Here is a 16,597-nt window from a genome sequence, read left to right on the forward strand (position 1 = left end):
GTGTGGGCTCTGGCAGGAGCCCTCATTATGTGGAGACCTCTGCCCACTCACCACCACAGCATGTCCAACTGCCTGCTGATACAAGCTCAGGGCTCAGCACTGGTCCTTAGTCCTGAGAAACCTGCACTGAAATTTGCAAAGTTGCTTGGCAGGGACATGATTATCCACATCTTTTTATYTGAAAAAGACCTAGAAGTCTGTGCTTCAGCCTTACTTACTGCTCAGCCAAAGGTGTGCAGGATTACATCCACAACCTTTCTTACTGACCAGGATTGTATGTTCCTTATATGCTGGCTGTGACCCTCCTAGGCCCTTGGCACTGTTTTGCAGTGCCCTGCATAGTCCTGCAGAGTACAAAGCAAAAGCTAGACTATCAGGTAGGCTTTTGTACCATAGTACAAACTCAAAAAGAGAATACGTTCATTACAGATCAGGTTGTACTGTCTTCAGACAAATCGGTTTCAACCAAACCACCTATAAAGTTGATTTTCTCTTCAGTCATATGCTGGTTGTTGTCCTTTTGGTACAATTTCTGTAGAATTCTCTCAAGATTTCTTGAAAATCCTAGTGGTTTCAGCCTGTTCAGTTCTCCAGAATTTCCTCCTCCTCATCTGCTCTGAGAGAGCTAACACAAGCAACAAAGACCTCTCCAGATGGCTCTCACTAACACCAGATTTCAAGTGAATGCATACACTTGTCCCTCTCATATCTTTAGAAACCATCACTGCAGGAAAGCCCAGGATTCCTGGGGAAGGACAAAACTCTTCCAGGGCTCAAGCACTGCAGTGAGACAGAATGAACAAGCACTGACCTCAGACACTCATTAACTTTCCACAAGCAGATCTGGAAAGCTCCTGAGTTCATCAGTCATTACCAAATAGGAAATTACTTCTCAGATGACTTCAGAGCATACTGGCCAAGAAACCTGTGGTCAAAATGAACCAGGCTGTTACCTAGTTCTTCCCTTGGTGTTCACGATTTCATAGTTAGTAACTGGTCCAAGCAGACAGCTCTGAGATTAAAAAGGTAAGTTTGCTTTCTGTGCTGACGTCTCTCAAGACTGTAAGGTTTGATTGGTTTCACCAATGCTTCATCAATATTTCAAGTTTCCTTTAAAAAGCTCACAGAGCACTGACAGAAAGAGCCTGTAAGAGATACACCACTACTTGCATGGCATCAACTGCAAGGACTTGCAAGCTTCAGTTTCCATAAATGATCAGGCCAGCCTGTGGGTTCAGATGACTCTGATATGGTCCAGGCTGGTGGCCAACCCCGAAACTCACATACACTAATGTATCTCTCTCTCTCTGATATTGTGGACACACTGCGGATTCACCTGAAGTTTGGGTAGGTTTTGCCCAAGAGTAATCGACAACAAACCACTGCTCCACCATGTTCCTACTTCCACATCAGTGGGAGAGGAACGGCAGCAGCAAAGGCTGTCCCTACAGACATACCTGAGAGTGGTAAATCCTCAGCACTATTCTTGCTTCTATCCAAGTACCACATGCCCAGGTTGAGGCACAAGGCAGACCTTCCAGACAGATGGTCAAGCCACCAAAAACATGATGTGCCTTTGCATTACACCCAAAGCTACTGGCCTGTCTTCAGACACCAGTCTTCACTGGTTGCATGCTGACAGAGTGTGAAACTACTGAGCAAGTCACTAACCTATAATTGGGGACTGAACCATAAGGGTATAGGAAGTGCAACCTCTCACCATGTGAAGGAGGAGAGGCACATCTCCAGAGCTCCAGTGTTGCTCTGAATGCAGACAAAGCATCATCCCGCACAACACTTACTCAGAGAGCCTGTAACCCTGTAACCTTCTTACTTTCTTCTTATTAACAACAGCTTCCTCCTTGCTATGAGCAGGAAAAGAAAAACATAGGTTGGGCAGAGCTTCTCTTGCAATCATAAGCAGAAAAAAACTGTGCAATCCTGCACATGTTTCCACTTAGTTCCTTTTCTGACAGCAACCACGCTAGGAAGAATATATTTTTATCTCTGTCTGGGTTTCTTGTTTAGCAAGTGATGAATGCACTGGAATTAAAGGTTTCATCAAGCTTCCCTGCCAAGCTAAGATGGAGCAGAGGACCAGCGCAAGGACTAAGGCCACTGGTCCCTCGACTCAGTCTGCCTTCAGCAATCCCCTTCCATCTGTCTACCTTGGAGTTAAGATCTCGGTGGTAGATGTTCTTGGAGTGCAGGTAGATCATGCCTCTGGTGATGTCAGAAGCTAAGTCCACTTTCTCCCTCCAGGTCAAAGTGATGTCTTTGCTGGCCAGAAGTTCCTCCAGGCATCCCCCATTCACATACTGTGAACAGAGAGAAAAAATGGGAGGCTCTGTAGCTGGGCACAGGCAATCCTGAAGCCTAGATGTTAGTCACTCACCAGACTTGAGAATCCCTCTTTTGAGATGGAGGTTTGAAGTGCCCTGGAACACAGGCACCCTAAATAAGATCAGGGCATCCCTATGCTCCATGTAGTACAAGTATGCCTCCAGACATGATGAATCACAGCAGCTCTTTGGGCCCTGCCCCACTGCATGAGCATAAGCCTGTACGGCAATGCAACAGCAAATTAACCCCTTAGCAAACAACTTTCTGCACCTGCAGCAAGATGTGTGCTCTGCTGTGCTCTCACAACTTGCAGACAATCGCTGCAGCCCCTTCCTGGGTGTCTGTCTGGAGCCTGGCAGTGCCACGGAGTGCTTCGCCTCTGCACATTGCTATCAGATGTGTTACATATTAACATATTGCTCTGTTATCTTCAGGTATTCTTCACATCCAGTGGTCATCTGCTCCCATTCTCAGTCTTATTCATTTAGCAGCAGTCTGCTCTGTCCCTCAATGGTATGCTGAAACCTACTCTCTTATAGCACTTCTCACTATGTCCTAGAGTTCTATGCCACAGGGCTCACTACCACAGTCCTCACTTACAGGCAGCAAAGCAGAGGCAAAAAAACTTGCAGTGATTCAGTCAAGAGCTGCAGACCACTAACAGTATAGAGAACAAGGCAAGGTTTCTCCAGCACCAGCTTAGGCTTTTATGTTAGGCCACAGCACCATGCCAGAGCCACCTTAGAAGTCCTGCCAGCCTGCATCTGCTTTGTTTTCTACTCTATCCCTTCCACCTCCTGGCTCCTCTAATATCTCCTGGCTGGCTCACTCTGCCCTTCTGGTGGCACTGGGGCATCCTGGACACCTCTTGGTTATTATTTCTGAATCTCTTGGCCCTGCAGTGACTGTGCCCTACTCCCTCTGTAAGAAGCTATGGAGGTGGAAAGATCAAAAGCCTCTGTAAGTACCAAGAAATCTTGCTAGCCCAGAGTCATTTACAGACCAAGGTGTGAGAGGTGCCCAGATGTGCATTACAGGTTATCTGCCATTCTCTCTGCCAAAAAACTAAAGGGTCTTTGTCTGCCCGCTGCACAGTTACAAGCAGAAATCTTTACCTCCAGAATGGGGTACAGCTTGTCATCCTTCACGCATATTCCAAGGTACCTAAGGCAGAAGGACACACCAGAAAAAACAAGCCATTAGGGTAACAAGCCCTTATCACAGAACTGCCTTAGAGACACTGACCTATACTTGAGCCCTTACCAGTTCCCACCACTCAGGGACAGGGGTATGCCCACCTGACGATATTGGGGTGGGACAGCTTCTGCAGCAGGCTGATCTCACGCACAATCACCTCCTGGTCCACGTCATTCTTGTAGATTTTCACCACCATCACCTTGCAAGTGGCAGCCTGGGTCACCTGAAGCCAAGATTAGATTAGGAGACCTCTTAGCTCCCAGGGTTCTGCCAGCCTCTCTGGGCAATGGCATCCCTTTCCAGCCAAAGGCCCAGATCACGTTTCCTTGTTGCCATGGGCTTTGCAGTCATTTGCATAACTGCAAGGTACTATCCCTCCCACTTAAGCCCCACTGCAGTCATGCCTACATACAAGCAGCCAGGCTCCTCCTGTCCCAGCATATCACAATCCTCATTCCCAGCCAAAATTTGGGTGTAACTTTGGCCAGAGGAGTTCCTCTATCTAAACTGCAGTACTGCAGAGATGCTCTTCTCCCCTCTGATGCCCTCCATTCAATGTTCCTTCCCAACCACAGTCTGTCTTTCTGTCTCCGTCCCTTCTTCCCAACCCTCCTGACCCCTTCCTGCCTGCATCTTATCACTGCACAAGGCTACTAGACACCACCCTTTTCCTTGCAGTCTCCAGGGCCCCTTCCCATGACCAGTTGCCCCCTGCACCCAGGCTCTGCTGCACAAAAACAATGAAGGAAGTGTAGCACCAGCTTGTTTCTCCCCCAGGCCCTAATATGGAAGCTCCAAGTCTAGGCTTCCCAGCCATATGTTAACCTGAAACTCCACTGTTCCTAGGACTTCCCTCTGGCACATATATAATAAGCCAAAGAAAATAAAAAGCTGCTCCTCTACCCTAAAACATGTAACAGACTGAAGCAAGCATTTCAAGGAGGAAATCTGGTGTTCACAATGGAGGTATCAGGATTTGACAACACTGAATGTGGGAATTTGATGTGGGCCACTGGACACACAAGTATCTCTTGACACTCACCTCCCAACAGGACCATCCAGGGTCCCTGCACTGTCACACATGACCTTTTGGTTGAACATCCAAACAGCAGTTTCCAGACCACATCATGGGGCACCATGATACCTTTAGTATTTCCATTCTCAGTTAAAATCTGCTTTACAGAGAGCCACATACTGGTGGGTACTAGGTATGGCCTAAACTGATGTCCTGACAACTCTCTCAGGGCTGACAGAGAATCCAGCCATATGTTTAACTTACTTTTTTTTTCCTTTTTTGCTATTTATTTCAAGATCAAAATAGTTTAAACACAACTTGAGTTGGCTTAAGAGTAGTGCTCCGCAGCCCAAAGCCTGCACTCATTGCTCTCCATGTAGGCCACTTATGGATAAGGTTACCAGGATAGCTGAGGAGAACAAAGAGCTGCATGTAAGACTCAGCTGTGCTGGAAAAACAGAAAGGCTCATTTTAATCAGGGTCACAAAACAAATTGTCTTGGGAGCCACATGAACTGCTGCTTCCTTCCCGAAGGAATGCAACCCAATAGCTGATGCTTATCACTGGAAAAACCTTGCTTCTGTATTCACATGGGTCGTAAAGAAGCCAGGGCTCTGACAATATCACCTAATGGGACTTCATAACCACAGAGTATGAGTCATTAATCAGATGGAACTGATTACTAACCATAACAGTACAGCTATAACTATAAAAGATGCTATCAGGCGTTTTTGCCTGAAGACTGTGTGCCCTTATGCCCAGGATGGAATACAACAAGCAACAGTAATCTGGAAGCTCTGAAAAGCTTTAAAAGGAGCTAACATTGAGTTCTAGTGAGACTTACTAGCTCTGCACAAACTCTAGTAGAGATCTACACTGAGCTTCCATTTAAAGCTGTGTTTTCCAGATGGATGCCAGAAGAGTTTAGAAGCACTGCCTGGGCACAGGTAGAGTTGATGATCTGTCTGCAGGGAGCACTCACGGCAATGCAAAGTGCAGCCTAGTCTAAACCCAGTAAAACAGAGAGAGGAAATAACTGAAAAACAAGGACACATCCAAAAAAAAAAAAAAGTGGTGGGAGAGATGGGTGAAGGGTAAGGAGAGAGATGAAATGAATAACCAAAAATAAAAAGAGGTTAGATCTATCCAAACTTTTTCCAAGTTCCTGACTTGAGATCTATGCTTTGATTTGGGAATGAAATGTGTACAGGATGACTAAACAACTGGGGGAAAAAACTGTCCAATAGCTCTACACAGCAGCACAGCGAGGAAGGAGCACATCTACACTGGAGAAATGAAGCAGAAGAGACACAGTCAAGCCCATAAGGCCAATCCTACCCTCACTAGGCACCAGCACCAAGAGCAACACCCATCGTTTCCTCTAACAAACATGAAACCCCCAGCAGAGTGTGGTCCTATGTTCTTCCTTCCCGCTCCTCACCCTATACCTCTGTCAAATATATTGTGATGCCAAACCCTTCAGGCCTCTCTAGAGGCAAAATGTGCCACCTCAAAAAATGCGAAGTTGGAAAATGCTTTCTTCTAAACTGCAGGACCCAGTCTGCATCACTAGGAATCAGACTTCAGGTACCATTGCTCTGTCTTGCACACAAAGATTGTGCTGTCAAGTGGCGACAGAGAACTCCATGAGCTTATGCCTTTCTCCAAGTATTCATTTTTAATTTGTTGACTCCTTCCTCTCCAGCAGCAGCTCATTGCAGGCATCGTAATCAGGGTAATGAAGCAATCCCATAATGCTAGCCATCATAATTCTGTGACATACAGCTCTTTGCTTTATTGGTTCATAACTCAGTCATAGTCTTCTATCAGCTTCTTCTGTTATTAGCTTAGAAAAACCGTTGGAGTGAAAATGCAGGAGATGAATTCCTGCTCTGCTCTGACATGATCAGACTCACTCTCCACTACAATCCTTACCTTGAACTAGAGAACAAGCTGCTAAAATGGAGAAGATCAGAAGAAGATTAAGGTTGTCTTTGTGAAAGGATAAAATCTGACACTGGAAAGCTGCAAAATGACAGGAAGTGGGATCTTGTTTCCTAATACATATGAAGATTTTTGAACCACATAAAAGAAGTGCTCAGAGGTTCCTCTTGACCAATGCTTTAAACTAGTTCCAGAAAATATGATTCACTTTGCATTTCTCTCCTGCTTTCCAGCATCTCAGATCTCTGCACACCAGATAGCTGTCAATGAAAACTCATGTTTTCTCCATGAGAAACTCATACTCAAATAGCTCCTTATTCCACACTAGAAAGGCAGAAAAGGAAGAACAGTACCTTATACCCAGCTCATGCAAAATATTATTCATTGACTTTCTCATGCCTGTTTCTTGTTTCTGAGTTACATATGGAACCAAATGAATTCTTTTTCTTTAGCCAACCTACATAGAAAAACCTCTGAATGTGGGCTTAACTGAAGGACAAGGGATGGCAAAAGCAACTAGCAGTGTTTGAGTGCCAGTATCGCAAATGTGGCTTTGGGGAGGCTCTGTCCACCCTGCTGGAGCTCTTTGAAAGACAGTATCCATTGGCAAAGAGCTTTAAAGGATCATCATGAGTAATGCTGTGCAACAGGAATGCTGCCAATCAGGGCTGAGCATCTGAAGGAGACTGGCTGACTGAGAACACAAGTAATCTACGTACTTGGTTACAGTTGCGCTTGAGCCCCCAGACAAATGTCAAATTCCCCAAAAGCACAATCCCAAGTCTTCCTCCACTGTCTTCTGACCCTTTGACCCATAACATTTAATTCAAACTTTTTTTTACACTATTTTTTCTCCTGCTATTTCAAAAAGTTATTTCATTCATTCACAATCTGTGCCTCCAGCCTGCCTACTACTGGAATCTCATTCACTGCCAGGGCAGGATTAAAATGTCACATGCAGAGGAAACAGCAACTGTTACTATGAAAATCTGCTAGATAAAAGAAAGAGAAAGCAACAGCAACAGCACATTGTGTAGGTGGGGAAAGCAGTTACTGGAGGGAGACTGTGTGGTAGGGAGAGGTATGTGTCATGCACTGCTGCAGTGTGAAAAGAGCTGCCATAGACCTATGGGTGAACTTTAGGCTCAGAGAAGTGAAGTAAAGCTGTTCAAAAGGAATCTCCAGCCATAGACTATATATACAACAGAGGATGAGGGGGAGGTTAGCAAAGACAAAGGCTTAAGAAAGCAAAATACAGTGATCTATCTATTTTGCTATCATGCTTTCTGCAGCTCCAAGGCCAGATACTGTCAGCCTGACTTGACTAGTTGCAACAGGGCCACATTGCTTACATCAGCCAGGGATCTCACCCGGAATAACATCGAAGTACTGCTTTGGCAGTAGCATCTTGTGTTGGTCCAGGAAAAACACGTGGTCATGAGGTCCATTCCAGGGCCTGGTCAAGCTGAGAAGCCAAGGAAGATGGTAGACTCAGGCCCCAAACCTGTTTCCACTGGGTTTGCGTCACATCCCAGCTACCAAGGTCAGCATCAGAAGCTACATTTTGGATCTTGTGCTTGCCCAGAGCGTGTTAAACAAAATTCCACACCAGTGGAGTTCTGTGCAGGGAATGACTCRCAACAGCCCCACTGAGAAAAGCAGCTTTACTTTGGTGATAAATCATCATGCATTAGACATCAGCTTTCAGAGATCTACGGGTTTCCTGACAAGAAGGCAGCAGAGGGCAGAAGTCAACAGACCAGCAGCCCTTCCCTGCCTGACATTACCACAGAGGTCCCCTGCTTTCTACCAGTATCACTCTAACACGGAGCAGTAAAGCACCAAGAGAGAGATGAAGGAGCTGGTGTCTCCATGAGCCATGGATGGCAGGTATTCTGGGACACACACAGAACTTAATTTTGGACTCTTTTTCTCTATATGTTTTACTTTATTTTTGACAACAAAACCTGTACAGAGCATCCTGGGGTTACCCAATATCCATGTTTAGCTCCCTAACAAGCCTGTTGTATTGTTAGGTTACAGTATCAACGAACATTGCTCAGTCAGGTCCTGCCCTGTCTCCTTTTTCATTGAAAGGCAGATCAAACCCTTCAAGGTTCCTAACAGAAAGAAGATGCACATCAGAGGAGATATGTTGGGTGCATAGAGGGAGTGTCTCCTCTCTCTTATCCCAGGCAACCTGAAGGGTGAGCAGGCACGGAGCAAGATAACAAAACAGGCTGGTGGACAGGTTCCTGAGATAGGGAATTGTACACATGGACATTTGGCCAACTACTATGCTGCTGCCATGTGGGTCAAGGGCTGCTTGCATGTCAGGGCGACCACCCCACACTGTGTTGGGTCACCCACAGACCTTTTACCTTGTAGACCTTGGAGAAGAAGCCACTACCTATCAGTTCAGCGTTGAAATTTTCCCAGAACTCCAGTTTTCTGACAGCCGTGCGGAGCCTCTGCCAGCGGTCAACGTGGTAGTAGGTGTCAGATGATTCACCATAGTACTGCATGGGGCTAGCAGGCTCCGGCGCGATCAGCCCTGTCTCGCACATCATGGGGCAGCAACTAAAACACAACACATTTTATGGTAAGCCAATAGCAACACTCACATGTCAAACAACTGCACTAGAGACCTGGTCTGGATGAAGCCACAAGAGTGATGGAAGAGAAGACAAGCCACTGCTCAGCCATGAAGTACTCCAGAGCATACACTGCACTGGGAAGCATTGGATGCCTTCTCTTTGATAAATTAGTCTAGGTTTAGGCTTGCCTTATGCAGATTATGTTTGGATTTTTTCAGAGTAGGATTTAAAGATGTCGAATTACCACATGTTCCTTTATACCTTTCAAAGGTCCAGGGTGGATAGGATGCATTATCTTCAACACATGCTACAGTAGCCCAGGAAAAGCCTGGGGAACTTTGCCTTGCTCAGCTATTTTGAATTTGGCTAAAACACACCTTGTCTAAACTGGGCTACAGTACAGGTCACTTAGCATATACTAAGGACATGTTGGTTACCCTAGAGCTCAAGGCAGGACTTAGCTACTATTGCAGCTAGAGGGTTGTGGCTTTGAGCACACTAGCCAGGAAACTGGCAATCTTAAAAGGGTCCTTATGCAGGCCTGTCTGTTAAAAGGCCTAAAAATTTGCAAAACAAGGCAATGTCCCTGCATCCCTCTAATTCCGCATTTCAGCACACATTCTTCTTGTCTGCCTGTCCCAAATCTGCCTCTAACCCTCCAGCTCCCTCTTCTAAATTATCTTTCTCTTCCACTCTTCTGATTCTCACACTTTCCTCTACAAACCCTTTTTTCCATTCTTCTTTCTACTTTTTACAGCATCAAGTTCACACTCCTCCAAAGCCATATGTCATCTCCCTACTTCTCCCACAGCTCTTGCCTCCAATTACTTCCAAAGATACAGGCAAAGCAAATCCAGAGGAAGTAGAAAATGGGCTTCTGACATCTTGTCTGACTGAGGTCTGAATAACGCATCTGCTTTTGGATAATTTTAAACAATCACTTGTCTGTTACAAACTCCACTTGTCTGAGCACTTAAAGTACATGTTCACAGGTAGGTCAGATTCCCTGGGCCCCAAGATCTCAGCTAGCCGTAACGCACCGCTGCTAATATCGTTTACAACTCCTACTTTGCCAAAATGTAACCAAACAAGAAAAGAGCCAACTGAAATGTAATTCTTCAATGTCTCCAGTTAAAGCAAAGCAAAGCTCTGCCTTCACTAATTTCTTTTCCTAGGTCTTGCACTGAACAAAGAGCTGTATCAGCATCCACTGATCTGGTGTATTACTTCAGGTCTTGATTGCTTGTACACTATTAGGCAAAATCTGCACTGAGACACGAATAAAACATTTGCAGTAGCAGCCTCATCCACCCACAGTCCAAAGTGAACAGTTCCTGCAACCAGTATTCAAAGACAAAACTTCCAAGCACGGTGAGATGTGGTGGCAGAGCTACATTGGAGCAGGAATTCAAGAAGAGCACAGAGCTGAAGCATAGGGCATGGCTAGCATGCAGGGCAGGCAGGCAGGCAGGCAAATGGCACAGAGTAGTTCAGGGATCACCAAAATGAACAGTAAGAAAGCTCCAGGTAGAGACTCAAGGATCTGCAAAGCAGATGAATAACAAGCAACACTTCAGAAAGCAGCCAGATCCCAAAGCCGCCGACATCAGACAGTCCCTCATGGACTGCAGAAACGAAGTCTCACCAAAACCAACAGGACAAATGGGCTCCTGCTTGATTTCATGGCAAACACCTGCTGGAGTGAGGCCCAGGAACCACTCACATTGATGCAAGGAAAGAAGAGGCTTGCATAGAAGCAAGTGGCAGAACCAACCTGATGAAACAATTACATTTGACTCTGTTAAAGTCACCTTGCTCTAGATGGGAGCCTTGAAACATTTCCTTTCCAAAGGGACAATTCATCCAGATCCCACAAGGGGCTGTTTCCCTAACATGCAAAATGGTACTGCTTTGGTAGGACTTGGGGCAGAGGTGGAATAAAGTAAGGCACTGCCACAAGGTGGTGGCAAGGTGGAGCAAGGGGCCCTTTTTTGCCCAAGGCTGTGGGTAGCATCAAGGGTCATGGGGCATAAGAGTGGATACAGGACTGAAGATGCCGGAGGTCAAGGCCAAGCAAGCAGTGTTTTACATTGAGGGAGTGAGATGCAACAGATCTCCTCCACATCTGGCACAACTGGCCGCAACATAAAGAGGTGCTGACAGGGTCTGATATATACTACTGACTCCAAACCACCAAGGAAACACAGAGAATGAATGGCAAAGGGTCGCCCTGAGGATCAAAGAAGCCTTTCAGCCTCTAGGGAGACACACTCTCCAGGCTTACTCATCTCTCTCCCTAATCCTGGGATGCAGGGGTTTGTCCTCTCCTGCTCTGTGGCCAGAGAAACAGGCATGGAGCAAGGCGCAAACTTATCCTGAAGCACTAGCCATTCACCTGCAGAGCTGTGGCCCTCCAGTTGCCGCTTTAACCACTAAACACACAAGCACTTCTTCAGAAGGCTCTGAAAGTCCTTCCTTCAATGTTACCATGCTTTAGAAAAACAGAAACAGAGAAAGATTTTCCATAGCAGATCAGCACATGTGCAGGTGCCTTTCTCCTCCCCCAGCAACACTAGAACTTGTCCTGCCTCCAGGATGACCGGGTACAACACAACAGCTCCCCTCAGGGCAAGACCAGCTGCCTGGGACATGCCCCTTCCACAGGGAATGGCTTCCTTTTCAGAGGCCCCTCTGTTCTGTGCTTTTCCCACGTACCATCCCTTCTCAGCCTGACCTAGTTCATCAATTACCTCTTTGTCCACGAAAGAATTCCTGCAGTATCCTCAGCATGCTGGAAACAGCCCCTTGCATTATGCTGCCGAGTGGGAGACGACTCTTTATTTTCTTTTTATAAATGCGGCTGTTTGTCCCCAGATTAGTGCTGACATGTAGGCTGGGGGAGAAAATGGCCTTTTGAAATGCCAAGATTTATTTGAAGGCTCACTAGGATCTAGAGAAGGAGGGGGAGAGGGTGGGAGAAGGACTTGGAGTGGCAAGATCTGTCTCAGGGGAAAAGCCTGCAGGCAGTGAGAGGGAGGGCAGCAGGGCAAAGCACATCCTCACGTCACCATGGAGGCTTAGAGCATCCAAAGCTGAGCTTTTGCGTGAGCAAGCAAAGCACTAGGGACAGCTGCCTGTATCCTTGGTGCCCTCAGCTATCCCCCGCTGGAATTCAATCCATGCAGGAGGAACGGATTTGGCCGCAGGAGGAGATGCCAAAGCCAGTGCCAAACTGGCTGCCCTGGCCCAGCCATATCAGGCTGCCCCGCTGCTGCAGAAGAGCTGCTCCTTCCCTGTGAGGCTGTCATTTCTGCAGGGAAAACGGAGACGCAAGGGGAAGTCAGGGTGCCGCTTGCTTTTGCCACCCTCTGGAGAAACTTCCCACATTCCCAAGGTTTCAGCAGTTACTCACAGTGAGCAAAGTGGTCATCCTATGCATGGTAACTGATATGCACCTCCCAGCTCCTCCTAGGTTGCAAAAAGTACCAAGGAAGCAGCTCATGAGTAGCTGGGAGATTTTTGGAAGCTGTGCAGTTTCGTTGTGGGGAAGGGCTGTAACTTGCTCTCTGTCAAACTTAAAAAAAGATAAAATTAACAGTCGCTTTGAAAAGCAGATGTGAGACAGTCTTCCTCTGAGCTTGCCTTGCCTGCACCCGCTAGAAAGATGCCAATGTGCAGCAGGTGAGGGTCCAGCTCCCCTGCGCTCACCAGGGCTGCCTTTGTGAGATGGCATGCTGCTAGCTTAGCAGGGCTCCAAAAGCTGCCACCACTGGCAGAAAGGCAATAAGCAGCACAGGGCATACACCTTGCAAAAAGAATTGCATGGCCTAACACACCCTTCTGGCCCCACCACCTCCACTGGCCTCAGCCCAGCACAACTGGGGAGAGATCAGGGCTGATTTATTGCCTCATTATAGCAATAAAGTGCTCACACATCCAGAATAATCCACCTCCCAGCAGGCTTGATCTCATTCCAGGTACACAACACAGCAGCTGGCCTGTCTCAGACCCCATTCACAGCTGGAGTCAGCCTGCCCTGGGCATCCAAACCAGACGTGGTCTCTGTTCTGAGGATTCAAATCTCAACTCCTACCTCTCCTAAACAGCAAATTTTTCTTCAAGAAAATGGAGGAAGGTACTCTTCTTCCCCTCATCTGCCAGAAAGCCAGCTCTCTTCCCTTGCCACATTTCCTAGGACTTTTCTTCCTATTTCCAGGAAAGAAAAAAGCTTATATTTCCACATCTGCCAGTAACTGGGAAGCTGGATTGTCCACARGGATTGTCCTGGAGTGGGAAGCCTAGTGGCTCAGGGGAGCAGTATGCAAAAGCTATCGCTATCTGGTGCTTATTAACATACCATGCAAAAATGCTCTGTGATAGCAACTGTATCATAAGGAAAACATCTTTGCTAGGAGAGTCTGTAAACTATCATGAAAAAACAGAGATAGAGCTGTGTTGCCAGTAAGGGCTGTGTCAGATACTGTCAAGAATGAATGAGTCCATGGTAGAGGGAAAAGGGGGATGGAAGCAGCAGAAAGGCTGTGTCGCCTGTCCAACCCTTGTGAGTATATGGCCTCTCCCAGCAGCATGGAGGGTCCCAGCTAGCTGGGACACTTCCCCGCTGCAGCAATGCATCTTTCCCAGCCCCAGTGCCCACTGGGCCCAAAGCTGCCTGCAAAACACTTGCCCCATACCCATACCCACCAGGCAGGCTTTCCTGAGGAAGCAGGATCAGTGAGAAGGGTCCCTGGCTCCAGGTTATCAGCTTCTGCCAGCAGCCAGCTGCACCCCTCCAACCAGTGTGATGCACACAACATCACTCCACATGCTCTCCAAGCCTCTCCAAAGGAGCCCCTGGAGAGGAAGGCTTTCACTGCATTCAACAGGCAAATGCTGGAGGCATTTTCTCCTTGGCAAGCCTCTTCCTGTAGAGGCAGAGCAGAAGCCAATACCATAGGCGGCCCTTGAAGAGCACATTGCACCATTCAAAAGCATTCATTCCATTCATTCTGTCCCTCCACCATGGAATCATTCAGTCCTGGCTGTATCTGACATAGCTCTTGCTGGTAACACAGCCCTGTCTCCGGCTTTGCACATTTATTTTCAGATCCTATGATCAGCCACACAGCACTAGCAAAAGAAGCAAAGAGCCGGAAGGAGCCCAGAGGTCCCCAAAACCCTGAGCTGGGAGCCTTTGGACACTCCAGGGCATTCTGCACTCATTCCTGTTTATTTATTGCAGACCAGGAGATTTGAAAGAGAATTTTTTAAAAAGGTGTCAGCTTGAAAAGGAGTAAAAAGAAAACCTGAACACTTGTGACTGGAGGGGGAAGAGATCTTGGAATGGGGAAAAGGAACAGAGCAGTAATCATTCCAAGTCTGATACTGTCAGAAGTCATTCCACTGGCATTGTAGCCTACACCCAAATTTGCTGGATCACCATCCCACTAGGTCCTGCGAGCAGCCTGACAGTTTGGGCGGGGGGCAAATGTATAATTCACTGATCACAGATTAATTACCTGTCATTAATAAATCAATAAATCACTTCAATCCTGATGTGATTTCAATCACTCAGTTTTTCTCAAGCAGTACACATATGTATATGTTATATGGTATATGTATATGTTATATGGTGTGTGCACATCTCAATCTGCAGGTTTCTCTATCCTTCAGTATCTGTTTGCTGAGGTCAACTCAGTTAATGCAGAGGTGAATACTTTGAGTTTCATAAGTGAAAATCCCAAGCAAATTCAGATACAATGACCACATTAGATAAGATTATCTATCTAAGCCAGATAAACAAGTTCTTCACTAGAATTATTCTACATTTATGTACATACCTGAACAAATAAGGACTTTCTTGCATTCTGGCTTTTTGTAATAGACACTAGCAAATCTTGTAGCATAATGAAAATGTAGTAAGTCAAGCAAAATTAAAATCATTTTCTGACCAGAAGCATGTTGCTGATGCTAAAAATATGTTAAATATATATGTTATTCAAATTAATTTGAATTCCTGACCCACAAAAAAAAAAAGAAAGAAAAATAAATATTATTATCCCATGGAACCTGTCAGAAGGCCCAAGGAGGAGGCTGAAGACAGACCACAACTATTGCTGCCAATAAAAGGATGATTATTTCCCCCAGATAAAGTTGTGATAGTCATGAGGATGAGGAACATCAGGAAAAGCCCTACAACCAATAGCTCCTAGGATCACAGGGACTGGCTGACTTTCCACTGATGCCAACATCGCACAAGCTAGCAATTAGCTTTTTGTAGACATGCTCAAATTACATGAAAACATCTAAGCTTGACTTTTTTCTTCAGGCTAACCCCAGTATATTCGATCTTCCCAATCATAAAGACATTTTCTGTTGTTAAAAAAGGCAAAAAAAAAAAAAAAAAAAAGAAAAACAGAATCAGGCTCTCCACAGGGACAAAGGGTTACTTGTATTTCATTACAGCATTAACATGTTTTTTATAAAATGAAATAAATAAAACACAAATAAAGAAAACAAAACTTAAAACCTCAGGGTGAATTATCGGCAGGAAAAATCGTTTTCACTTTGCACATTGGAGTGCTGATTATGCTGCTGTCAACAGGGACATCCACAAGCTGCAGGCCTAGCTGAAATCCTCCCTTCCCTGGATAGCACCAAGCTAACAGGACAGGATCACAACTTAGCCTAAATTTCCCAGTTGTTGTCATAGCTTTGACGTCACAGCTCTGCTTCAAACTTAATCCTTGCCAGATAGGAAAAAAACTTTAGGGAAGACCTAATATCCGGGGAATCTTTTTCCCAATAAGATTTAAACACAAAGGTAATTCACGAGACAACTGACCATTCAAGTGTCCTTTTGTCCAGGGGAAAACGCCCTGTAGTAGGCAAAGGCAGATAAGATTCAGCAAATGGGAATTTAAATGGTACCGGAAGAGGGCAGGTTTCTTGGCATAGGCAAGTATATGTCTTTGTTATTGCTGGCCACTATGGTATATAAACCATAGAATCATAGAATCAGTAGGGTTGGAAGAGATCTCTGGAGATCATCTAGTCCAACCGCCCTGCTCAGCAGGGTCACCTAGAGCATGTTAGACAGGGTTGCATCCTGGTGGGCCTTGAATATCTCCAGAGAAGGAGACTCCACAACTTCTCTGGGCAACCTGTTCCAGTGCTCCGTCACTCTCACAGTGAAGAAATTCCCCCTCATGTTCAGGCGGAACTTTCTGTGGTTCAATTTCTGCCCATTGCCTCTTGTCCTGTCACACAGGACAAAAAAATCCATTTCAAAATCTGAAATACTTAAAATACTCTGTGCACATCAAGCTGAGGGAGGATTTAAATGTTAGAAAACATGACCTGGATACAATATTAATTCCACATGACTTTAAATCAAGATATGTTATTCAGAAATGAAACATAACTGAAAAGTACAGGATTTCCAGGTGAAGGTCTATGACTGATACTACCTATAAGGGTGAGTCAAGCTTGAGACAATCTC

At 45.9% G+C, this 16,597-nt stretch overlaps 1 protein-coding gene across 1 annotated transcript in view; it reads right to left on the reverse strand.

The window, feature by feature from the left end:
* The window catches only part of LOC146593977 (dual specificity testis-specific protein kinase 2-like), a 48,066-nt gene that overhangs the window by 8,102 nt on the left and 23,367 nt on the right, over positions 1-16,597 (reverse strand). Inside the window, exons 2-5 of the mRNA XM_085308293.1 lie at positions 8,881-9,079; positions 3,642-3,763; positions 3,459-3,507; positions 2,169-2,318 (exon numbers count right to left, since the gene is read on the reverse strand). Of these exons, the coding sequence (XP_085164419.1) occupies positions 2,169-2,318; positions 3,459-3,507; positions 3,642-3,763; positions 8,881-9,079 (520 nt within the window). The remainder of the gene's footprint in view (positions 1-2,168; positions 2,319-3,458; positions 3,508-3,641; positions 3,764-8,880; positions 9,080-16,597) is intronic.

The sequence above is a fragment of the Rhea americana genome, unplaced genomic scaffold, assembly GCF_003343005.1.
Source record: "Rhea americana isolate MKP2758 unplaced genomic scaffold, rheAme1 scaffold_273, whole genome shotgun sequence".
Classification (NCBI taxonomy): Eukaryota; Metazoa; Chordata; class Aves; order Rheiformes; family Rheidae; genus Rhea; species Rhea americana.